The sequence below is a fragment of the Giardia intestinalis genome, chromosome 2, assembly GCF_000002435.2.
Source record: "Giardia intestinalis strain WB C6 chromosome 2, whole genome shotgun sequence".
In the NCBI taxonomy this organism is placed as follows: domain Eukaryota; phylum Fornicata; order Diplomonadida; family Hexamitidae; genus Giardia; species Giardia duodenalis.
The window spans coordinates 649,909-673,255 of NC_051857.1; the positions used below are offsets into that span (position 1 = coordinate 649,909).

The window sequence follows — 23,347 nt, forward strand, 5'->3', positions numbered from 1 at the left end:
TGGTCAGACAAAGCGCTAACTCAGGGGTTGTGGTACAGTTTTTTAGTTCCAGCGCAATGCATGTCATTACGTACACACTTCCTACCTTCGGGAGCGTGGAGTGCCACCTTGCAGACACGGAGTACTTGCATGATATAATAGTGAATCTAAAGTATGTCCTTTCGCATACTTGTACCGTGTATGCAAACAGGGCGCGTAGTAATGAGAGCTATCTGTTGGGGGCGGAGGCTCTGCTCCTCCCTGCCGTAAGCTTCGTCATATGCGGATCAATCCTGTTGACGTGTACCCTTGAGCCACCTATGCTCAACTCAACCAGCGTGGTTGATGACACTCATGTTATCGAGTCCGCATTCATCTGCAGGATTCAGGCAAGACGGGCAACTGCGGAGGAGCTGCTGTCTGGAGGAAAGCTGATGCATCCGTAACTCCACAGCAGAGGATGTTCACTGATAAGGTTCATGGCATAAAGGGCAAACACTTAGGTGCGTCTTACCCATGGTGGCCAATGAGCGACACATCTGACACAGCACTGTTTTGTCCATTTTGTCCGACTTAATTGGCTGCCCCGTACGGACACAAATGGGTGTTTGCCAGTGACACTTTTCACACATTCCGCAGTACGGTGGAAGAAGTGTATTGCAGTGACCACAGTTTATCTGATAGTTGTCCTTTCGCTTGCTCGGGACAGATGTGATATTGTATTCGCTGTATATTAGCACAGACATCTGCTCCAGCTGATCCCGCTCAGACGCCGGGAGCTCTGTGTCTGCTTCGATAAGTTCCAGCAAGTTGGATGCCAATTCAAAATCACCAAATAACAACGCTGCCTGTGCTGCAATTGGCAGGGCTATGCGGCTTAGGTACTGGATACACGGATCAGCAGAGCTCTGAGAGTCGTTTGTGCGGTGGTAGTAGTTTGCTGCCTCTATAGCAGGCCAAAGGGCCTGTTCGGGATTGCCTATGTAAAGCATGTACGACGAAAGTACTATGAATCTGGTTTGCCTGGCGATGCGCCATATGACAGGGACTGAGCGCAGACGCGACTGGGCGTTCTCGAGCTCATGCTCCAAGGAGCTAGCTTCTTTACCAGTATTCTTCGCCTTCACGTCATGGACAGCCTTGGAGTTGTCATCCTCATTAATAAATGTGTCTATCGCAGCATTGGTGGCCTGCTCAGTCAACATGCAATCGGGCGCTGCAGACGCATGTGCTTGTAGATTCTTTTTTGCTTGCTCTCGCTGCACATAGGTGGCTTCTTTACCAGCTAGGACTATAATGCGACGCAGCTTGCTAAAAAGGCCCGGTGGCATGGGAAATGTTCTATTGACAAAGATCGTCTGAAGCTCTTTTAATACCAAGTTGATAATCACTGCCGCAATGACCTCCCCCTGTTTGGTTTTGCGCAGCAACTCTAACGCCCCTTGGTCGTCACCAGCAGCAAGCAACTGCTTTAAGTAGACGGATAGTTCACGATCTATAATGTGTAGAATATTGTGCTTTCCGGCTATGGCAGCCGCTATGTCAAACCGTTTGAGCTGCAATGATATGTGGACGGCGCTGTGAGGGTCGTTAACGCGCACAAGAGCTTCAGACGCACCCTCTACGTCTCCGAGCCTCGCCAGCATGACAGCCACCTTGGCAATGCAGTTTGCAAATTCATCCACAGGAAGAGAAACCGCTAGCGCCTTAAGCTCTGCGTATCTTCGTGCAGCAAACAAACTTTCAGCATAAAGATAGGGATCTCCGGACTTCTGAAGAAAGTCACTAGCAATTGCATACTGTTGCTGGCGCATGTAGTATAGCCCAATCGACTTGTGCGCTTTTTCGAGAAGCTTGTCGTCTATGAGGAGATTGCCACCTGGAGTGCGGGATAGCTTCGCTGCCCTTATAATGGATAGCCACATTTGTAGGTCTGTCTGCGTCTTGACTATCAAGTCAGGACGTCCCAGAACCTGTTTGTATACGTGTTCTGCAGAGCTGAAGTTTCCGATGAGCATAAGCATTTCAGCACGCCTCTGATCTTGCGACTGCAGCCGTAGGAGCGACTCACAAAAGTTGTATGAGACATAGTCCCCTGCACGAATGTAGAAGTAGCTTGCTACCTCAAGACGCAAAGTAATTAAGCTGGCCTCCGCCACTATCCGGTAAAGGTGAACGGAGGGATGACTCTTCACGTACTCAACTGCTCCAGCCAGGTTGATAGATATCTGGCCGTCTTTACTATAGAGAGCCTGGCTGGTTTGTGTACTTGGCTGGCTTGAGTTGCTGGCCGTGACGTCTAGGCCCGAATCAACCATATCCCCCACAGGTTGCTGGCCCCGCACGGGTTTGATGGCGATTGTCTTCGGAGCGACTGAGTCGAAGAGAGAGCTGGGGACGCCCGACTTAGAGTCACTTGTTAGTGATATCATGTTCTTGTTGAGGCAGCCTCTGTTCAGTGCAGCATCGACCAGGGGATTAAAGGACTCCGGTGCTTGCTGCTGTCCAAAGATAATCTCTTGTAGCTCCCGCAACATCTGCGTTTCTAAGACGTAGTAGGCATGATCGAGAGACGAAATATTGTGTGAGACCTCATCCAGGTATGATGCAATTATTGACAGCCCTGAGAACCCTATGATATGGGCAGAGGTTTGAATCGAGTCCTCTCTTGTCTGCGTATCAAGGTGGAAAACAATTACCTTGTACTGAGAAGAGACGGCGACGAGGTTGGGGTCCTCTGGGCTAAAGACAAGACCCCAGATTCCAATTAGTTCTGGCGAATAAGGTGGAATCGTAGACACACCTCCTGATCTGGCCTGAGCAGAGTCCTGAAGAAGCTCTCCTGAGCTCACATTGACATTTTTGAGAACGCTATTCTTAATGACGTATGGGGCGCTTTCTGTCTCCACAACAGAGTCCTGTCCAAAGCCCAGCGCAGCTGCAGTATCCGCATCTGTGTCCAATAGTGTAAGATGGGCCTGAGCCTGTGGTGGTTTAGGAGCTGGTTGTTGTTTTTGTTGCTGTTGCTCTGCGGGATTGTGATGGGCATAAAGAAACTCTGAATAGTATGACTGAGTGTAGTAAAAAACAAGGGATCCATCTTCGTGAAGACATGCCAATACCGTTCCGTTGCAATTTGTTTGCATGTATTCCTGGTTGGGCTTTATGGTCATTGTTTCTAAAAGCGTAAGAGAAGGGAGGGAGTATCGTTGGACTCTCTCATCCTGACGAGCGACGAAGAGGGCCACATCACAGCAGGCAACTCCCACTATCGGATTGTTGACCGTTAGTCGAGCAACTGTCAGCTCACGGTCTTGTGCTAACGGGTAAGAATCAGCATGCCATTCATAGACGTACGACACGTTTTCAGCATCAACCAAGCCTATCGCTTCATTGGCAAGACCCCGTATATCGACTACAGAAATACGACTGGAGCTGGCGCAAACAAGATAGTTCCCAGACCCTGCAGTGTAAAACGGGACGTAGGGGAGATCTATCGAGAAGATCGGGGCACATACACTTGTATAAAAGCAGATATGCGTGTGATGTTTCCGCGTGCCACTGGTGTTCGTTTTGAGAGTTAGAATCGCAATGTAGCTCTTGCATCCTACAACTGCGATCATCCGTGCCGGCCATCGCTGATAAGGAGCCTGCAAACCGGGCTTCCAGAAGAGTACACACTCGTTACACCGTGCACGATCCAGGATACGCTCCTCAAAACTAGAGATCGCCGAGCTAGGTGCCTCTTCTGCTGTCTTCTTGCTGAACAAGGCGCCTACATTCATTGGGGGCCGCTGAGTATCGTCTACAAAGCTTGCTGTGCTTAGAATGGTTGAGGTATAGTTGCTCATAGTAAATGCCATAGTCCCGTCATTCATAAGATAGTGATTGTAGGACGGACGCACCGTGGCGATGTATATATTCTTGCCCGCTGCTAACACTAGACGGAGTCCCGTAGAGTCCCAAGAGGAGGAGGTAGCCACTCTTTCTGGCAATCTTAGCCGTGAAATAGTGGCCAGATCTGCAGTTCTATAGACTACAACAATTGCGGTGTGCTTAGTACTATCTCCAGAGACACCCTGGTTACCTCTAAGCTGATGCAAACCGAAGTTAGAGTCAGAAGATTGCACAGAACCTGTAATACAGAGCATGTGACTTCCTGGAGACAACTGGACATTAACTGGTATAATCTCGGTTGAAACAGAAGATAGGAGCTCCCCTGTTAGTACAGAGTAGACGCAGAGCATCCCATTTGAAGTAACGGCGATCAGTGTCATGGAGTCCCCGGAGAAGGAGTTGATCTTAATTTGCGGCATAGAAGAGCCATTGCATGCAGGATCGCGTGATGGACTCAGAGCCGTGAGCTGAGCAGACTCTGACGAGTGCCCCCAGCAACCATGAACGAAGTGGTTATCGCTATTTGTTGCCAGCAATGGAGAGACGCTCCAGACCTCCTCTCCACTGAAATTATAGCAGCAAATAGCGTTTCCCCACGCCAATATAAACACTTCGATGGCGTTACTAGCAATTAGCCCAAACTTGGGGGCAGAGCCCTTGTTGATGGTGCCATTGTAAATCCTGTGCCCTGAAGCAGTACCGAGCATCACCAGACCATTAACGTAGACCATCAGAATGCGGCTAGCATCCGGGGACCAAGTTGTTGTTACAACTGCTGCTCGATTTGAGTCATTGACCAGATTCCGCACCCACTTCCCCGTGTCTGTAGAGGAGATAAACACGAGCCCTCGGTTATCGCTTGTTGCTAGTTTTGTTTCTTTCTCATTCCACGCGATGCTTGTTATAAGTGCGTTATCGTGAAGGCTGAGCTTCTTATCCATGAGAATCCTTACGTTGCGAGTAGACGTGCGCAGATCAGAGATATTATAGCCCTGCTCCGATAACGAATTGAAGTCTAGAAGCAGGATGCGAATAGACCCCGTCTGCCCTCCAGCAGCTATATAGTTCTCAGTCTTGTTCCAGGCAACCAGAACGACTTCCTCGCCTGTGTCAGTGAACTCTAAACACTTTAGAATGAAGGCGGTGGAGGGCATTAGCGCTGGTAATTTGCAAGAGAAATTAAAAAACATGAAAAGAAATCAGCTCACCAGAATTCAATCTATCCTAAAATTGTGCACTTCTTACAATTAGAATAATATAATAAATAATAGATTTAATCAGTCATACCCTATTAATTCGTTCATCTTCCCCTTCGCTCACAGGAAGAAAGATTGCAGAGGCGCTACAGAGATCGTCTTCGATCTCTCCATCCTCCTCACTGGGGTCAAACTGGGGCGGTAGGAGCTCTGTGGGAACTCCCCGGGCAACAAGCTCGTCGATAACAAGGCGAGGTCCAGAGTAAGCACAGACATCCTGGGGAGTCACAGAGCCATAGTATTCGTTGCCAGCGTCTCCCATATATGAAGTAATGGACCCTGCTTCTGAATACTCCTCGGAAGCGCTAAGAGCTGCATCGGTGTTCGACAACAACCGATGATGTCTGTGGGTTTCACGGCCCGCAAGGATCTGATGCATATTGCGATCGTGTAGGATGTTTGCTTGCGAGATCATGCTAGAATTGGACGAGTCCACCACAAGTGATGGCGTCACCATAGACGGATAACCCTGCTCTATCTCCTCATCAGTAGTGCTTACTAAGCTTGCAACAGATGTAGAGGTTATTGCACGAAGTTTGGTAGAAGCCGGTGTCTCTGTGCTGCCATCAGTGCCCTTAACGGATGGAACTGACATAGTGCCTCGTGACAGGTAGTCTGTCAGTAGCAACGTTTTAGAACAAGGATGCTCGTTCTCCCTTTCTTTCACAGCGCTTGGAGCCTGGTCTGTCGGCCACTCGACTTGGGGCATTATAGGTGTGCGTCTGCCGTTACTGACTGGAATGTCATTTTTGTTGTGCTGATTGTTTTTGTCACGAGCTGTGTGGGACTCTTGGTTCGAGCCATACGTAGAGAGAGAAACCCTGCTAGTGAAGATGTGAGTGATTTGTTGCAGCGTTTGCTTTCCTGTTTGTGTGCTGCCCCCAATGGCTGAGAATTGTGGCTCATGTACCATACTTGCTATTCGCCGGTGCATTATAGCGCCATCCCGGAGGGTGGGGTGCTTTATAGTGTGTGTAGCCGACCCTAGACTCGTGTACCCCTGGTCATAGAGAGTACAGTAGTGTATGCGGAACCTCTTGAGAAAGTCCCAAACATCGACATAAGACCAGTACAGTATGGGGCACACCCTCATGAACTGCGGCCACGAGGGAGAGCAGTGGGAAAAGATGGTTGTCTTCCCATTAGGGTCTGTAGACCGGACGCCCATGAAGACCGCGTCTGAGTGATAGTCGTTATAGAAGTTGACAATGCAGTTCTTGAAGCTCGTGCCCAAATACACCACTGTCCCTAGGTTCTGTTCGTGATCTATGAGACACATAAACTTCATCACCTGCTTTATCTGAACCTCATTGTGAACGTAGAAGAAAATAAACCGCGAACGAAGCAATTCATGGGGGGTGATGCTTTCAAAATCTGAGTTTTCCTCTATGACCGCCTGAAGACAGGCTGCACGGATTAGGTACAGAACAACGGTATTGTCCTTTCCTCCGTTGAAGCTAAATGCCAGTCGTCGGTATTGGCGCATGGCCGCACGAATGACCACAAGGGCTTGGTATATCTTCTGCGCAAACTGAAGCTCTAGGGAATCATTAACCAGAGGTGTCTCAGTTGATTCAGTGGAGGATGGATTGAGGCGCACGTCATTATTATCAGCCATATGTCTAATTTCATTAGGAGGCCGCACAGGGTTAAGGTCACTCGTTTGGCGTGGGTTGTTGCTGGCACTAATGGTGGCAGATTGTGGCGATTCTTGGTCACCAGTGGGGCCATTAGTGAAATTGGCCGCCTTCTGGGCAAATTCAAGGATACTCTTACACTCGGGGAACCACTCGGAACCCTTGGGAATAACGGAGTCTGGGTTCAAAAGGATAGCCTCTTCCTTCCGCGGGGGTGAAAAGAGAAACTCGGGATAGGTATGATGAGTGCTCATAAAATTAAGTTAAAACAAAGCACGGGACGTGCGGAAGCAACCGTCTGCTAATGGACGTGAACACGCAGACATGTGCCCACGCAATCCTCTTCTCGGATCTTGATGACCTGTTTTGGGAAACTGCCACCGAGAACGAGGCTATTTGTCAGACAGACCCTTTTCAGGTTGCGACCTGGACGGATACACACCTGGATACGGGTGCCAACACACCAGATCTATCTGCTAGTGCTCCACAGCTGCACCGCAACACCCGTAGTACGCCCCTGGAGCTCAGGTTGAAGGTCGTCCAGCTCCGAGAGCAGCAGTCCCTACCGTTCTCCACGATTTCCTCAATGTTGGCAATGCCTCTGACAACCGTGAAGTCCATATGGCAGACGTACCGGCGGGAGGGGCGTGTGAAGCCACTCCAGGGAGGGGGCTGGAACCAGCGGCCAGACCGCATGACAGTCGACGCCCGGGTTTCGGGGCCTGTCCAAGCCCGGATTCTTGAGCTCCGCGCCGCGCACGCCTCGCTCCGGGCCATCTCGGACAGCGTCTGGCGCGAGTACGGGGTCCGGGTCTCGCGGTCGGCGTGCGGGGCGTTGCTCCAACGGCTGAAGACCCGTGAGTAAACACACGGAAAATAGAGATAGGAAATCTATCGCCTGGTGTGGGCGACGGGCGCGCTCGCGTGGTGTAGTTGGTTATCACATTCGTTTCACGTACGAAGGGTCTAGGGTTCGAATCCCTACGCGAGCATCTTCCGTTCACTCTCTCCACGAGCCGGAACCCGACGAGGGATCGGGGCACGAACCTGTCCCGGTGCCACGGGGCCGGCGGGAGCTGGATGTTGTAGCGCGGGACGAACGCCGGCCCAGGGGGTTCCTGGTCCGGCACGGGGGTGTCGGCCTCGTTGGGGGCGCTGAGAAGGCTAATGCTGCTGTAGCTCTCCGCGCGGGCCAACGTCGTGTCGTGCTCGTCCCTATCATCGAAGAGCGTGGACCAGGGAATCTCGTCCGAGTTAGACGGGCTCGATCCTGCGGGAGCCGCAGACTTGGTCGCAGAAGACGCATCAGGCTTCACTTTCTTCAGAGAGGGCTCGCAATCTGTGCAGGCCTGCTCGCCTGCGGCAGTGTTAATAGGGTTGTAAGGCTTGTTGAATCGGAGGCTCGGCGGCAAAATGCAGCGCCTCTTTACCTGCAAAACCCTGGTTAACAGCCTGCTTAAGCAGCAATGCGTCGGTGTGGTGCTTTTGATGTAAGGGTTCAGAAGGGTGCGATATGCTGTGATGCTAACGACACTTGTGTAAGAGGTGCCCAAGAGCCCTAACCAGGAAAGGTATGTTCGGGCATCGATACAGGCCGTTTCCTTGATCGGGTAGCCAGACGGTGCCGCACCCAGCAGCAAATTATCACTAGCCCTGCACGACGCCGTCAGTGTGGCGCTGACCTCTTGAACCGCGGGGTCACTTGCGTCGCAGATGACCTTCACGCAGCCAGAAAGCTTTCCAGAGATGTAGGAGAGAGTCGCTAAGAAATCACCGGAAGAGCCCCCTATCAATATGGCATGCTGCAAAATAAAGCTGCACTTGTAGTTACGGGTGAAGTACATGGGATCGCGCTTGACGAAAAAGAGGTGGTAGAATTTGACATCGCTTCCGTCAGCGGCGTTGAGGCCAGACACCATATTTATATTTCTTCTGTATGCATGAGAGAGCTCTGGCGTTCGCCGTATCTGGTCTGTCATGTAAGTGCAGTAGTCGTTTCGACAACCCTCAAAGAGGCTTGAAAAGGCCTCGGCAAACTCTCCGGTAAGATTGTGCAGGAAGCAGATGGCGTCGATGAGGCTCCAGCAGTAGTAGATTACGTCCCAGATTGGCGTTTTACAGCTGAAGAGGGAGCATTCATAAAAAGGTTTGTCTATGCCGGTGAAGGCAGGAAAATCGAAGGCATGAGCGGCAGCGGGCGGAGCAGACGCGCTCGTCCTCTCCTCGCCGGGCCGTTGCTGTATCGTGGGAAGCTTCGGCTCACTCCGTGTAAGGACCTCTGACCTGAGGCCATCTGATGGAGTGCCCGTCGGCTGTAAACGCGCTACTGCAAGCAGAGTGCTTCTGTTTTGCCTTCCAGAAAGCCTCTCTGAGGGGTCGGATTGCGCCACTACCCTGCTTTCCATAGTGAAGTTGTCCTTCAAGAATACGGAGCTTGCCGCAACAGGGGCTGTGGTAAGGCGAGGCAGCATCTCTGTAGATGCGGCATCAGTGGCATGCTTTGCTGGCCCGCATTTTGGCCTCTTCACCTTAGACCCGCTGGGGTCTTGTACAGGTCTGCTCTGGGAGACGACCGACTGCGTCTCTGTCTTGATGCTTCGAGTCTGTGCTTTTTGCGCCGATGCATGAGCCAGTCGCTCAGCAGAGTCCTTCGTTGAGGAGGATGTCTGCTCTCGAACCATTGGGGGAGAACTTGAGTGATTGGAAAGAGGCCTCGGAAGGCTTTGGGAGGAACATGCCCCTCCCTTGTGTCCACAGTATGTCTTTTCCGCGCCTTTTATGGTCTGGTCGACCACAAATAGGTCCTTTTGGGAAAGAAAATACTCTGTCGCAGCAATGAGGAGGGGCAAAGCCTTGCTAAGCTTCCTGCCGTAGAGGGGGATGACGACCCGTCTGAATAGCAAATGCATAACATCCCCCAGGTCTGCGTCCGGATCTATACGGGGAATTTGAGGCCTGGGCGCAGGCTTCGCGCCAGGAGGCTCAGAAACAGCCTCCTTGGGTTCTTCAAAGGTTGTCTTGGTGATATGCTTGGCCTCAAGGTGTCTGATGAGGTTGAAGAAAGAGTTGATGGCATATATTAGCATATGAATTTTTTAGAAGGCGGATCAAAAATGTTCTCACCACAACACATGCATGACGATAATCATTTTTATATTTTCATTTTTTAAGCAATGCAGATTGATACTGTAGATTACTGTATACCATTGAAGGTTGCTGTATGCTCTTCCATAATTGTTTAGACTGGATTATAGATGCGTTAAACGCACTAGGCAAGTAGTAGGCTCCCTTCGACTCTCAAGTAGGGGTCATTAGCAATCAGCGTCCACCCGTGATTCCTGCCCACTGGCCCCCCAAGTGTAACCACTGGCCCTGAAGCACGGATCTGCGGCCTGGCACGTTTCGGTTATCTGTGAGACGGGTTTTCGTCTGTCTATGAGCTGGGAATAATAAAGCTGTCAACGGCACGTGCTCTCAGATTAGAAGACACGCGATTGGGATTAGGAGGCATCGGCACCGGAGCCCCTGTGCAGAGAGCACAACTAAGGTGTCCACATCTCACATGACTGAGCAAACAAACTAGTAGGAACGGTGGATGGAACTAGAGCCTTTTCCTGATTGACAGACACAAAAGGGGAGGCTGATCGATAAAGGCGTTTATGTCTGGATGTGATAGACCCATAGAGCTCAGGTTCTAGGCTGCATGCTTTGCTGTGATGTCCTTTTGCTGTGATTGCCTGCCTCGGGCCCGATCTGAGGCATCGATCCGCTAATTTGTACTAAATACACATTATTAATATTTTGTGAGAAATTACTCTTTGCTTCAAAATTAACAAAAAACACGACAAGAACCAGACATCCGTTAACAAAAAGCAAATGGTTTTCGTGCTTCTCCTGGCTGCCTTCGGGGCGCTCCTTTCGGCTCCGTCGCACTCCCAGCAGCTGCACTGCCTCTACGAGTTCTACGACGCTCTCCAGGGGGATTCGTGGTGGGTCAGAAACAACTGGCCGGCTTCCACCCAGCGAACAGAGGATGAGGACTATTGCCAGTTCTACGGGATTACGTGCGATTCGTCCGGCAATGTTGAGGGGATCACGATGCCTGGGAACAATCTCTTCGGAGTCCTTCCCACGTGCATCATCAACTTCCCCTTGAAGGTGCTCTCCGTCCCGCACAATAGGTTGCGAGAGTCCATCCCATATATCAAGAACGGCATCGAGGTGCTGAACCTGGAGGATACCGAAATCATGGTTCTGGCGACTGACATGCAAGCCTGGACGACTGTCCGTGAGATGAACCTTCACAAGGGCCACTTCGGGCGGATGCTCATTCCCAACGACTTCATCTTCTACAGCAATATGGAGAACCTCGACTTCTCTGACGCCGGGATAGGCTTCTACGCCTGGGGCCTCGACTTCACGACCATCAGCACTCCAAAGCTCAGCCTCGCCGGCATGGATCTCTCAGAATACATCATGAGCAACGTCGCAAAAGACCAGATGAAGGCCTTGGATGTCTCCGGGACCTGGGTAAAGTACCGTATAAAGGACTTTAATAAGGACTTCCTGGACGTCTATAACATGGTTCACATGCCCTTCCAGTACACACTCATGTCCTCCATCATTAACTTCTCAACGCTTATCGATATGTCAAGCAAGGACGTTCGCTCCATCAACATCCGCGGGACTAACACCACCGGTGTGTTTGACCCGGAGAAGTGGATGAACTTTGTCGTGAACCAAACCAGGGATGACTTCTACATGCTCGACATGTCCTACAATGGTCTCAGTGGCTACGGGCCGACCCTGCAGCAGTACGAGACGGTTCTCGCACTCAAGCCGAGTGCTCGCTATCTCTCGCTCGAGCTCAACTCGTTCTTCTGCGATTACAAGGAGAGCAGGATGTTCGGGTGCAGTCGCCTCCGTATTTACGACGCGTATTACCTTGCCAGCTATGAGCGCCTCATGGTCCTTGTTGACTATTCCCACTTCGCATATGCACCCCTCAGGGATCTCCAGTACCACATGAGTGTTATCTTCCGCAATATCACGAAGTACAAGACAGAGACAGACCCGATAAAGCGTATCCAGAACATAGAGACATATAATTACATTCACGCCCGCAGCAGTGCCGGCCTTGGCTACTTCTGTGTTGACGTCACGATACCGTACGACGAGGCAGTGGCTCTTGGGCTCCTCGAGATGAACAAGACATTTGTTGGCATTCTCTACGATGGCCATCTGATCAGCGGGCGCTCCTTCAATCTCGTTCATGAAGTAGGCCTCGACAAGGACAGTTCTGCGGTGGACGCCTCTGAGAAACCCGGCCGCCGCTGCACAATCCCCTCTGGGTGCACTGTCGACGAAGACTATGACGAGACCAAGGACCCGGTTCCTGTCCCTGCTCTTTCGCATAAGCTGTCTACGCACGACGAGGACCATAGGAAGGATGTCGCCAAGAGGCTTATTTCTGGCGCCAAGAAGGCGGAGATGAATCTCACGTGGACATACCTTGCTCACGAGTCTGAGCAGAAGATCGCTGTTGACACCTTTGCGATGTCCAGGTGCGGAGACTTCTATGAGCGCCTTAACACAGTCATCCTGCCCCTTTTCGATAAGTATCCTGAGATCACTGAAATAGCGCAGTTCAAACACTTCAGTATGTCCGAGTACAATCCTAGGTACTCGAATGGCGGTCTTTCCAAGCACGGGTATGAGGAGGTTAAGGGTGACATTCAGCTCCTCTGCGCCCAGGAGTACGTCGATACACACACATTCTACGACATCCTCAAGTGCCTCTCGACGGAGGGCGGAAAGACCGCTCTTCCGCGCAACTTCGAGCACTGCCTGCATCAAGTTGCCTCTGGCAAGGAGCTTCTCAACAAGATAATATACTGCTCCAATGGTGAGTTCGGCAGGGCGCTTCTTGAGTATTCTTATAAACAGAAGCACAAGATGTCTGTTGCCAACTCTCCCGACATCTTTATTGGCAAGAAGATGGTGTGCCACGGGACCATGGCTTACTGTGTGACCACCGACGCGGACTCTTTTGCCCAGCAGATTTGTCAGGCCTTTATCCGCGAGAAGAACTACACACCCGACATCTGTAATAGTATCTTGAGCTGATTTATGAGTAAAAGATCCGTTTTAATTATCCTGTGCTATGAACAGATTGAGGAATTAAAACTGATGAACGCCGTCCCCAGGGAACTGCGATCTCCAGTCACAGAGGCGATGCTCCTCCACAAGATAATTAGCAAGAAGCGCTTTTCTTTCCTCTACTCCGATAGCTACGAGACTGAGATAGAATTTCGTTTGGGGGTCTTTGAGGACTTTTTGAAGCAACGGCTTCGACCCCACAATCAACGCCTTGTAAGCGAGGCCCTTGTTCACCGGATTGTCCGCATGCAGGACTATGATATCATGGAGGTCGCTGCTCGCCGAGAACCGCGAAATCCAATTTCTGACCCCAAGCAACTCCCTGAAAATAAGATTTACCAACGATTCAACGGAAACATCGGCGAGGAGACGTACCTGCGACTCATGAAGGCTCTTGTAGCCGCTCATGTTGCAGGAGATTCATCTTCATTTCTTGGAGCGAAGATACTCGGCATCGAGACAAAACAGTTCCGGCAGGACTTGTATGACTATAAGGTGGGCGACGTGGTCACAGGTAACTATCGCGTGCGGACAGACGTTCTGACCGGCAAGCTTCTAGAGGAAGGATGCAAAATACAATTCGATGTGAGCAATATCCACTTTCCGCATACGTATATGTTTGATGTCCGCTTTGCAATAGCCAAAGAGTTCAGCATTGCGGCCGAAAAGAAGAATGAAATAAAGGAGTCGTCAAAGCCCAACACCTCAATAAGGAAGCGCACCTCCTTTCGGACAGAGGACTTCGTCATCGATCTCACATACGTGGAGCGCTATAACACTGTTGGGGTTCTCGAGGAAAAGCTCTACCAAGCGGAGCTGGAGGTCCTTCCCAAGACCTTTGGATCTGAGAGCTCAAAGCCTCCGGGCAGGATATTCGACGAACTCTTGGCAAACGTGAAGGCACTGATAGCTTGTGCTTCTGGTCTAACGACTCTCTATCCTCTTCCGGACAATTGGAAAGAGATTATCGATCAATCCAATGCCCACCTCTCAAGTTCTGTGTAGCCGTCAGACGATGCCAAAAGCAAGGGCTGCAGGGCAGGCTGATAGAGTAAATAGCACGGGGACCGGTAGAGCATTTACAAAAGTCAATTCTTAGATAGAGACGGATGTCGGCCTACTTAAGGAGCTTCTCTAGAGTCGTCTTGATGCTGGTAAGCGTTGAGGCCTGATGGATGATGACCTTGTTGGCAATCATTGCAGGGACATTCCCACACGGATCCGTATGGACCATGAACGTCGCCTTAGTCTTGCCACTCCCGGGCGCTGTCTCCTCGAAGACAAAGAGCTGGGCATGCACAATGGCGCGGACCCACTTCTCAGCCTTTGTGGCTTCGGGGATGATCTCTGCTAGATTCGCTGGCTGCCACGAAGTGTTCGCGACGCAGAGACGACGTCTGCCATCGACCTTCTCGACTTCGCGGCAAACCCGCACGGTGATGAACTCGCGTGGAGCGACAATCGAGGACGGCGAGGCAACAACGTAATGGACCAGGGCAGTGAGGTCGTACTTCGGCTCGCCGCCTTCAACGCTGTCGTACGTCTTTGGGTCGATGTAGTCGTGGATCTTCTGGGAGTGAGCCTCATCCTCCTTCGAGGACCAGTGTGCCTTGCGAAACGGGTACTTCTCACGAGCCTCGGCCGGTGAACTCTCATCGACATCGATGTTCCCGTAGAGGCACGCGATGCAGCTCTGGATGGGGTAGGGAATCTCGAGCTCGGCCTTGAGAGCCACCATCTTGCTGCCCTCGACCTTGGTAGTCGTCGTCGTAAGCCCCTCCTCGACCTTTGGGTCGCCCCAGGACGATGTGGTGAGGAGCTTCAGCGCATGCTCAAGGCCCTTGGAACCCACGCTCCTGATATCGGCCCAGCTGTCCTGCGGAATGGTGCCCTTGAAAAGCGGCATTTTATTTAAAGAAAGCATGATTTACACTACACCGGGTCAAGTAGTCTCTAGACCCCGCGCTACTTCACTGCATGGACATGGGGCACCGCACGCGCATGCAGGTGGCAGGCAGAGGATGTTCCACTGCGGCCTATAATCTAGACAGGTGTGCTCGGATGACCTAGTCCAAATCCCGCTCTCAGATAGCTCCTTATCTATGCACTAACTAAGACCTGTAGGCAGGCTATCGTATCTACAGTATACTGTACGCGGTTAAATGCAGAGTTCTTAGGTTAACATTACCAGTCAAAGGGTTTCTTACTTTCGTTTCATTTAGAGCTCCACGCGTAATGCAAAGACGCCTGCTTCCACCAATAAAGCAGTTGCATGTTCTTCATGGAAACGCTCTAGCTACCATCTGCAGTTCGCTTGTACGTCAATTTACTCGGAACATCCGTGCTGCATCGGAACGGCGTTACCCTCCATCAGGTATAACTCGACAGCAGACTCTGACGGATCAGTGTCCACGACACAGAGCTCAAAACCCTCAGATTTGCAAGTAATTTACACAGACCAAACCTAACAATATTAATCCATAGACATAACATAATTACTAAGATATTGGCAAGATTGAATATTAAAAACTAAATCCTTCTTCAATAACCGTCAAGAAAAGCCTTTAAAGAAGTCAAATAAAAACATGGTGCTGACACTATGGCACCTGTCAGCCAGTGCACAAAAGCTAGGACACCGCTTTCATTAGGCCAACTAGGTAGTCAATGTTCTGTGTGTGAACCTTAGTCTCCTCTAAGGTATCGTCACCAGGGGTGGGTACTATCATGGGTAATGACGCTGGCGAATCTGTAAGCAAAGGGGCAGAAACAACAGTGTCATCTCGCGCCTTGAACAGCTGGGCTATATTTGGCTGCTCAGCCTCTCTCCACTGACGCACCAACTCCGCCCCTGCCTCTGAGGACGGAAGGGTGGCCTGTTCTGAGAGTCTATTTGGCAGATCAGGTGCGTCAGCAAGATGGTCAAATAGTTGTGTTGGAAAGAGTGACCTGATGATTCCCTCTGACCATTCATTCGAATCTATGAGTCTTTTGAAGCAGGGCTCTTTTTCTGGAGAAACTGTATTGCCAATGAGATTACTTCCAAGGGAAAGCTTTTGAAGATATCTAAGTGGGATGCATGGACGCTGTGAATCTATCAATCGAGTCAATCGAGATAGGAGGGCATGAGCATGAGCTTGCAAGTAAGGGCTAGACATGTCGTTAACCCATGAGAGGATCTTCTCTGCATGACTCTGTATGTAGACGCATGTGATGCCCAATGAGGGAGGCTTACTGTTCACCTCTGCATCATCATTCAGGTCAGCCTGAATGCTATCTCCTCTTTGTGTCTGAAGAAGATTAATCACCTTCTCGTATGATAGCAAGGAAGCGTCCCCTTGATTTTCTATAAGTTCATTTATGGGATACGTCAGAAGGCCACCCAGATCTTTGCTTCCCTGAGCAGACCAATCTATAACAACTTTCTCGCCAGATAAAAATACAAGAGTTATCTCTGCACTGAACCTGGCGTATTCAGGTGTATCTAGATCTGGGTTCCTTTTGGTAGCAAAACAATCAAGAAGCTTATCCTTCTTAGTAATAAACACACCGATTCCTTCGGCTGATGCTTTGGCCGACTCTGACATCTGTGGCAGTGGATAGTAACTTGCAAGAGTTGCCATCAGCGACGCAACATCTTCCTCTCTGTAAGCTCTAGAGTTGTGGTGTGTGGTTGCAGTACAGGTCACAGCTGACCTTCTCTTGGGCCCAGTGGGTTTGAAGTTAATGAATACGCCTGTTATGTAATTATATCCCCGAAGATCTAGACTACCAAGTAGAGCGCCATGGGGTGTAAGTGCCCGGAGATGGAGCATTTCACTCTCAACCTTCATTATCATTGGCGTCCGCCATAGCCTCATGCTCCGGACAGGCGCTTGCATAAGTAGGTATGGCGGTGAAAACACTATCCCAGCGACATCATTGTTTATGCCAATCACCAGCGATGCTACCTGTGCAGCGGTTAGCAGCAAGACTAGCTCCAAAGACCTTGTGACATTGACTCCGGAAAAAGTTTCCACAGTGGTATCAGTCTTATTGATACGAAGGAACGGAAGTGTTGGCTCTTGGATGGACTCATTTGGGGTTAGAGGGAGGCTATGAATAGCACGAACCGGGGCACTTTTATTTAGCGAATGCCGGAGTCTGATGAGTGGCTCAACGAGGTTCCTCTCCGAAAACACCCACAAAAAATCTGCGTCTGCAACAAGGATGTGGTTGTTTCGGCAATATTGGAGGGCAGTGAAGGAGGTTCTATCTCCAACTTCACAGAAGCACTCCCTAGCATTAGAAAATGCAGGTTTTGGTCTCGCCTGCTTTGAGCAGTCTACGAAGCTGTTACCAAGCTTTTTAGATTTGTGCATTGCGCTGCTTGTGAGGATGTTAGCAGCTATTGGAACTGTTGAGAAGAAGAGCCTGTCTCCATAGGCAACATAAACTCTGTCTGGATAGACTCCGGAGAATAGCACTAGTGGTTCCGGTGGTAGCACTGGGATATATCCCAATGGCGTTGCTGATGACGAATAGGGCTGTATTCTCGGCAGAGCTAACTCTGCAACCATAGCGACAGTCGAGTAGTGCCCATAGCTAGGCGCGGGGTCCTTAGTTGCATCCATATCTGCGTTACGTTGGACTACTGCTGCTGCAAGCAAATTGTCACTACTGACAAACACCCTGACGGTACCATCCCAATGTGCTACGCAAAAAGCAATCTCTCTGGAAACAGCAGGGACATCCGCCCATGCCCTGCTTATTGCCACGCGACTGATGGACCGATCCATTCGAACATAGTGTACCACGGGATAGAAGTAAACGTTGGCAGCCTGATAAAAGAGCTTAGCCACATCCTTACAGCCGTAGTGCGACAACTTTCTTTGTAGTACACACATTTCTATGTCACTAAAGATGATTACTCCATATATCTCATAGATTGTACGCACCACTAGAAGGTGCCTATCCACATGCACGCTGCAGACTACGCCTGAAAACCTAAAAGTATGTGCTGCTGCTTGGGGTGACCCTGTTTGTACAGAAACAAGGACGTGGCGATAGTTGGAGACTTCTGCCGTAAGAAACTTAGACGCAGCGTAGTAGCACTCTATATTATAGGCCTCAAATGGGTGTGCAGGATAGCATGCCGTGTTAACAGCCTCTAAATCGACTAGTTCCTTATACACAGCGGCTGATACTTTAAACGGGCAGGCTTCTATTAACGGCTTTGAAGCCAAGGCGCGTGGAGCAAAAGACCGCATTGGCATATAGACTGTGTTTTGTGCTTCTCTGCTCGAATCCATGTATGCAGCTAGCTGCGCTTCTTGAGCTATACTTCTTTGATTACTATGTAACATATGTGAGTTTCTAGCCAAAACAGGTCCCAAGTGCCCAATACCAGAGTATGTCGTCAGAGATCCCAGATAAAGTGGTTCTGGAGGAAAGGAGACATTGGGAGGATGGCTAATGTCCCCCATGGGGATTGAACTTTTTTCAAAGCAGGATGGATGATCTTATGGTGTCGCTTATGAAACTGGAAACCTTGAACTCCAACTATGCACGGAGCATTGTCAAGGACTACGCAGTAGAACACAGCCAGGACCCTATCCTGGAGCCCCCCGTCACTGAAGGTCGCTGTCAGATACCCACATGCCCTATACCCCGCCAGACAAAGCTGGACAAAGGCACAGTCATCATAGAGGCCTTTCTACCAACAATGTACCTCAAGACTGCCCGGAAATCCATGGTTTGCCGGTTTTACCTTCAAGGCAGCTGCACCAGGATCAACTGCCCATACATCCACCCGCCGCGGCACGCAGACTGACATGATAATGGGACACGGTGGGGAGCTTAATGTAAATGACCCAGTCCGGTGTGCTTTAAAAACTTTGTCGATGGCGTCGCGGCACTGCCCGAGCCCCGAAGACTGGTTTTCTGCAGCCATTAATCAAGAATATGCTAGCGTAAGCAAATGGATCGGGGCTATGGCTCGATCCGTAGATGGGAATGGAGAAACAGCTCTAATGAAGGCCGTTCGCGCGCAGGATTCCCAAATGGTGAAGATCTTAGCGAAACACGAAGCAGGAGAAACTAACGACAAGGGATACACGGCTCTTATCATAGCTGCTATCAATAATCTCGGTCCTTTGTGTGCAATCCTTGCTCCTTTAGAATCTAACGTCACTCTTTCCGGTGGACGGACTGCTCTTATGATGGCAGCTTCTGTGAGTGCGTGTTCCTCTATAGAGGCCCTAATACCTACTCAATATGGTCGAAGAGACGACAACGGCATGACTGCTCTGATGTATGCTGTCACATATGGTAACATAGACGCAGCATCCGCGCTAATAGATTGCGAGAAGCGTATCCTATCCTCTGATAACAAGAGCGCGTTGATAATTGCTGCAGAGCACTACCGCAAAGATATGATCCGGCTCCTTTACCCCTACGAGCATGGCCTACTACCAGATGCAGAGAAAATAGTGTTAGCTCCTTATGACCTTGTCACTAGTAACACACAGCATGGCAGTGGCTCCACTAGGTCTACGAGCTGCTCTGACGCTAGGCCCGAGTCATGCAAGCAGCCAAGATCCAAATCGGCATCATTCTACCAGCCGTCTCGGTCAAGCTCCTTGACTTCAGCACCACACTTCGTTCGCACAATCTCTACTAATTTCTTGTCAGATCGTCAGAGGTGCAGATCTTCTCTCGATTTATCCTGGAGCGAGTCTCATGCGCCTCACAAGATACGCTCAATTCGCATCAAGTTCTCTCCACAAAGAGGTGGGAAACCCTCACACTTTGGTGCACCACAACCACGACAACAGCGAGCTAAATCCTCAGGTGTCCCTGAGTGCTCTGACCATGCTATATCATTAGCACAGCGACAACTTAATGCGCCACGGTACGGACAACATGAGAGTCGTAAGCTACTTCGTACAAGTCCTTACAGGAAGGCCTTCTCTAAGTCACCCATTAAGGCGCTCGTCAAGGCAGACCAGCAGACCGCGGAACGGCAGCATTCTGGTACTTGTCAAAAACCTGCAAAGTCGCGACAATCCAATGAAGAGTTTTGCAATCAGTACTTTCCTGAAAAGGGTGAAACCGGCGTGCCACACAATAATATGCATCATCAGTTATCTAGCGACAAACCACAAGGCGCACTGCGAGGGCGCACGGCATTCACGCCCACCCCTACACCGAAGCCAAGCGGGACGAAGCATGACCTCCTTTCTGCGTTAGGACAACACATTTTAACACTAGAGCGCAGACTGCTGAAGAAGGAGCAGGAGCTGCAGGCACTTGTTAGCCTTAACAAAGGCCTTCACAGAGCGGCAGTAGCACCACATGGGCAAACCAGCATACAGCCTACGTATGAGATAACATTTACACAGTGTGCCACGCAAACAGAAGCAAAAGAAGAATACAATGTCTCACGCGGTGTACAAGACCCTATGCTTTCATGCGCTGCACGCCCTGACACCATGAAAAAGCTGCAAGAGAACGCGTACCTAAAGCAGCTCTGCACTAGTCTATCCCTTGTAAAAGAGGATATCCTTTCGCTATGCACTGCCGCTCGGCAAGAATGTACACCGCAACGACAACTAGCACCTGAGTCATCAAAAGACCCAGGATTCCTTGATCATGAGCTTGAGGACGATACATTTGTAGTTTTTGTTCCGTGTAACCATCTAATAGACTTAGCATATTTTGTTATGAAAAGCCATGGGGAAAAGAGCATATCTATTACAGAATGCCCGCGCTGTGGCGTTCAGCCAACTTCTTTCATTACCGTTAAGATGTAATATCAATTCCAGGCAATTGTACAACTTTAGTTAAACTGCAGGGTTGAAGTGGTCGCGGGCCGACTTCATAAGACTCAAGTATGTTTGGTCTAGAGATGGCTGCGCCACGGTGAAATCAGTTATTGTTCCATTTTCCTTTTCAGTGATCAATCGTCTGAACAGGGTCGCTAGAGAAATATTCGCCAGCTGGAGGTTGTAGTACCGTACGCTTGACCACGACTTTTTACTGGGTGCAGTCTCATCGAGGTGTTCTCCGTGTCTACTTCTGAGCTCTCTGTCCAAGTTATTTGCAGCAGATGTCTCTTCAATTGGATATTTGATAGTAACAAGAATCCTCCCTGTATTCATCATTTTTATTTCTGACGGCTTTCCTACGCAGATTACACGGCCTTCATACAAGAACACAAGCTTCTTGCAATATGTGTCGGCATCTTCCAGAGAGTGGGTTGACACTATGATGGTTCGACTGTGTGCCAGCTCATGGATTGCCGTCCAGACTTTGAGGCGAGCCGTGACGTCCAGTCCAGACGTGGGCTCATCCAAAAGCAGTATGCCAGGGTTGTTACATAAGCTACAGGCAACTGATAGACGCCGCTTCCAGCCACCAGAGAGCGTTGACACCTTCTTGTCCAGATGCTGCCTCAGACCGAGAAAGTTGTGGTCCATAACCTGGCTATATATATTCCACAGGCTTCTGTTGTCCTCTGGAGATGTATGGGAGCTGTTTAGGAGGGAAATCTTGTGATAGCAGATCAGGTTTTCCCGAACAGTGAGAGGCTCGTAAAGAATGGCATCGTCCTGAAGACAGATGCCTAAGGAAGCTGCCATTCTTGTCCTAGCAGCTGTTGTTGCCTTTACCACCGACTTCCCATTGATGTACACGTCTCCAGCTGTGTAGGAATGGAGCATCACTATAGACTTGAAGAGGGTTGATTTTCCGCAGCCGTTAGGACCAACAATGCAGATGATATTTTCCTCCCTGCTTATAGTAAAGAGTAGACTGACATCTTTGAGTGCTTGGATAAACTGCACGCCTTTCTGACAGCCCTTTCCCTTTACCTCATATGTCTTGGATAGATTGCATACAACAATTCGTCCAACAGCATCTGTGGGCGAATGAAATCGCGTCTCGTTAAGCTCTCTTTTAACTGCCTCCATCTCCTTGTGGACATTTAACATGAAAGGGTCTCTTGCCTGTGTTTCTGGAATGGTAGTGTCTTGCTGCGTGGATGTGCTATGTAACAGGCCGGCGTCGATGGGCTTACCCTTCCTTTTCGAAGAAAACTTATAGGGCCTGTCAAATATAGTTACTAATAGTGCCATTAGCAATCCATAGATGAGGGTGAAAAGAATGTATAGTAAAAGCTTTTTATCTATCATTGCTTCAGCCAGATCGGCGAAACTAAACTGTCCTCGAGAATAGAAACCGTAGTACTCCATGGTAGCAAAGAGCTTCGTAAGCAGTGTTGTGGGGAAGACACAGAGGATAATGTCGATATATGCAGGCATAGAGGAGCCCGCAAAGCTGGAAATAAAGGATGGAATATAAAATATTGCCATCATATAGTTGGGAAAATTATTGCGGAAACTCTCACGAGTTTTGAAGAGCATCGAGAATGCGAACACCAATATAGACATCTCAAATGCAACAGCTAAGAACGCCAAAACGGGCAATATTGGATTGACGGTACTCCACTTGACTCCAGCAGCCAGACTAACGATCCAGCTGAGAAGAAAGCTGGAGAATGTCAACGTGAATAGCATAAGATAATGGGCTAAGTGGAAGACAAATGGCCGCAATCCGTTGTTGTGCATTATCAACTTGCGGCCTTCAATCCGCGAGGCAACACTATAATCAATCAGATTCGGAAAGGAGAAAGTTGGATTGAGCAGGATGATGGTCAAGATGAAAAACATCCCGACAATACTAACGTCATCGAAGTCTAACACGTGTGGCAAAGCATACACAATGAACAGAAGGGGCTGATAGGTCTCCCCAAAGTATAGGCTATCATAGCAATCTTGTATCATTGCCGTGTGCAGGGAGTTGTAGAGCACCCCTGCCCCGGAGGAATACTTTCCGAAAAGAATCCATCCCTGCAAGGATTCACACTGCTTGTACGTGTTTATTTGGACACTGGATCCTAGATTCTTTAAGTTATAAGCAGCACTGGCAAGAGAGCTAAGGTCTGTACTCTTATTGTTGAAGATAGTGAGTGTGAAGAGGGGTTTGCCACAGTGGAAGCCCACGTCGTAGCTGGTAATTCCGCTAACCCCGTAAGAGCCGCAATCTGGATTGGCCACTGTTTCAGCTATCTGGCTCAGAAACCCCCATGAAGAGTGTCCCGAAAGGGCTCCAAGATCTACGCCAGTCGTGTGATCGTATTGAAGGAGGAGGGGACTTGCAATCTGGCCCTTGTTTAGAGATAGAGGAAGTAAATCTGTTGGGCTCTGCGCTGTGAGAAACGCTATATTAGCGTCTAAACCCATGACAGCTAGCACGAAAGAAACGGCCATAATAGCAATACTGATTGAATAATAAATAAGTGGGGCCGGTAGTCTCTGCATGTGCTTGATGAAAATGTAAAATACAGGGCCTAAATGGCTCATATCCAGGATAGATAGCCAG

The 23,347-nt window shown here is 49.8% G+C and overlaps 11 protein-coding genes, 1 non-coding gene and 1 pseudogene across 12 annotated transcripts; 7 read left to right on the forward strand and 6 right to left on the reverse strand.

Annotated features, from left to right (window-relative positions):
* Positions 1 to 56: 56 nt before the first annotated feature.
* Positions 57 to 425, forward strand: GL50803_0031439 (uncharacterized protein; the record flags this gene model as incomplete). The annotated part of the gene is made up of 1 exon (XM_001707134.1): positions 57 to 425. One exon carries the CDS (start codon positions 57 to 59, stop codon positions 423 to 425), a length of 369 nt encoding a protein of 122 aa, XP_001707186.1.
* Positions 426 to 443: 18 nt separating this feature from the next.
* Positions 444 to 5,030, reverse strand: GL50803_0087817 (WD40 repeat protein; the record flags this gene model as incomplete). The annotated part of the gene is made up of 1 exon (XM_001707133.2): positions 444 to 5,030. The coding sequence occupies one exon, from the start codon at positions 5,028 to 5,030 to the stop codon at positions 444 to 446; it is 4,587 nt and encodes a 1,528-aa protein (XP_001707185.2).
* Positions 5,031 to 5,157: 127 nt separating this feature from the next.
* On the reverse strand, positions 5,158 to 7,023 carry GL50803_0016269 (FAD synthetase; the record flags this gene model as incomplete). Its single annotated transcript, XM_001707132.1, has 1 exon — positions 5,158 to 7,023. One exon carries the CDS (start codon positions 7,021 to 7,023, stop codon positions 5,158 to 5,160), a length of 1,866 nt encoding a protein of 621 aa, XP_001707184.1.
* Positions 7,024 to 7,073: 50 nt separating this feature from the next.
* GL50803_003786 (uncharacterized protein) lies at positions 7,074 to 7,634 on the forward strand (the record flags this gene model as incomplete). The annotated part of the gene is made up of 1 exon (XM_001707131.1): positions 7,074 to 7,634. One exon carries the CDS (start codon positions 7,074 to 7,076, stop codon positions 7,632 to 7,634), a length of 561 nt encoding a protein of 186 aa, XP_001707183.1.
* Positions 7,635 to 7,687: 53 nt separating this feature from the next.
* Positions 7,688 to 7,761, forward strand: GL50803_00t0028. Its single transcript has one exon. It is a non-coding gene; the product is annotated as a tRNA-Val (tRNA).
* On the reverse strand, positions 7,762 to 9,855 carry GL50803_0087826 (Hypothetical protein; annotated as a pseudogene; the record flags this gene model as incomplete).
* Positions 9,856 to 10,645: 790 nt separating this feature from the next.
* Positions 10,646 to 12,895, forward strand: GL50803_005795 (Leucine-rich repeat protein 1 virus receptor protein; the record flags this gene model as incomplete). Its single annotated transcript, XM_001707130.1, has 1 exon — positions 10,646 to 12,895. The coding sequence occupies one exon, from the start codon at positions 10,646 to 10,648 to the stop codon at positions 12,893 to 12,895; it is 2,250 nt and encodes a 749-aa protein (XP_001707182.1).
* A 63-nt stretch (positions 12,896 to 12,958) lies between these two features.
* Positions 12,959 to 13,933, forward strand: GL50803_0016607 (uncharacterized protein; the record flags this gene model as incomplete). The annotated part of the gene is made up of 1 exon (XM_001707129.2): positions 12,959 to 13,933. One exon carries the CDS (start codon positions 12,959 to 12,961, stop codon positions 13,931 to 13,933), a length of 975 nt encoding a protein of 324 aa, XP_001707181.2.
* A 112-nt stretch (positions 13,934 to 14,045) lies between these two features.
* Positions 14,046 to 14,834, reverse strand: GL50803_005800 (Lipid binding protein; the record flags this gene model as incomplete). The annotated part of the gene is made up of 1 exon (XM_001707127.2): positions 14,046 to 14,834. One exon carries the CDS (start codon positions 14,832 to 14,834, stop codon positions 14,046 to 14,048), a length of 789 nt encoding a protein of 262 aa, XP_001707179.2.
* Positions 14,835 to 15,555: 721 nt separating this feature from the next.
* Positions 15,556 to 18,390, reverse strand: GL50803_0016606 (uncharacterized protein; the record flags this gene model as incomplete). Its single annotated transcript, XM_001707126.1, has 1 exon — positions 15,556 to 18,390. One exon carries the CDS (start codon positions 18,388 to 18,390, stop codon positions 15,556 to 15,558), a length of 2,835 nt encoding a protein of 944 aa, XP_001707178.1.
* Positions 18,391 to 18,416: 26 nt separating this feature from the next.
* GL50803_005804 (uncharacterized protein) lies at positions 18,417 to 18,737 on the forward strand (the record flags this gene model as incomplete). The annotated part of the gene is made up of 1 exon (XM_038046175.1): positions 18,417 to 18,737. One exon carries the CDS (start codon positions 18,417 to 18,419, stop codon positions 18,735 to 18,737), a length of 321 nt encoding a protein of 106 aa, XP_037901715.1.
* Positions 18,738 to 18,807: 70 nt separating this feature from the next.
* GL50803_005806 (Ankyrin repeat protein 1) lies at positions 18,808 to 20,718 on the forward strand (the record flags this gene model as incomplete). The annotated part of the gene is made up of 1 exon (XM_001707125.2): positions 18,808 to 20,718. One exon carries the CDS (start codon positions 18,808 to 18,810, stop codon positions 20,716 to 20,718), a length of 1,911 nt encoding a protein of 636 aa, XP_001707177.2.
* Positions 20,719 to 20,748: 30 nt separating this feature from the next.
* GL50803_0016605 (ABC transporter family protein) lies at positions 20,749 to 23,328 on the reverse strand (the record flags this gene model as incomplete). The annotated part of the gene is made up of 1 exon (XM_001707124.1): positions 20,749 to 23,328. The coding sequence occupies one exon, from the start codon at positions 23,326 to 23,328 to the stop codon at positions 20,749 to 20,751; it is 2,580 nt and encodes an 859-aa protein (XP_001707176.1).
* Positions 23,329 to 23,347: the final 19 nt, after the last annotated feature.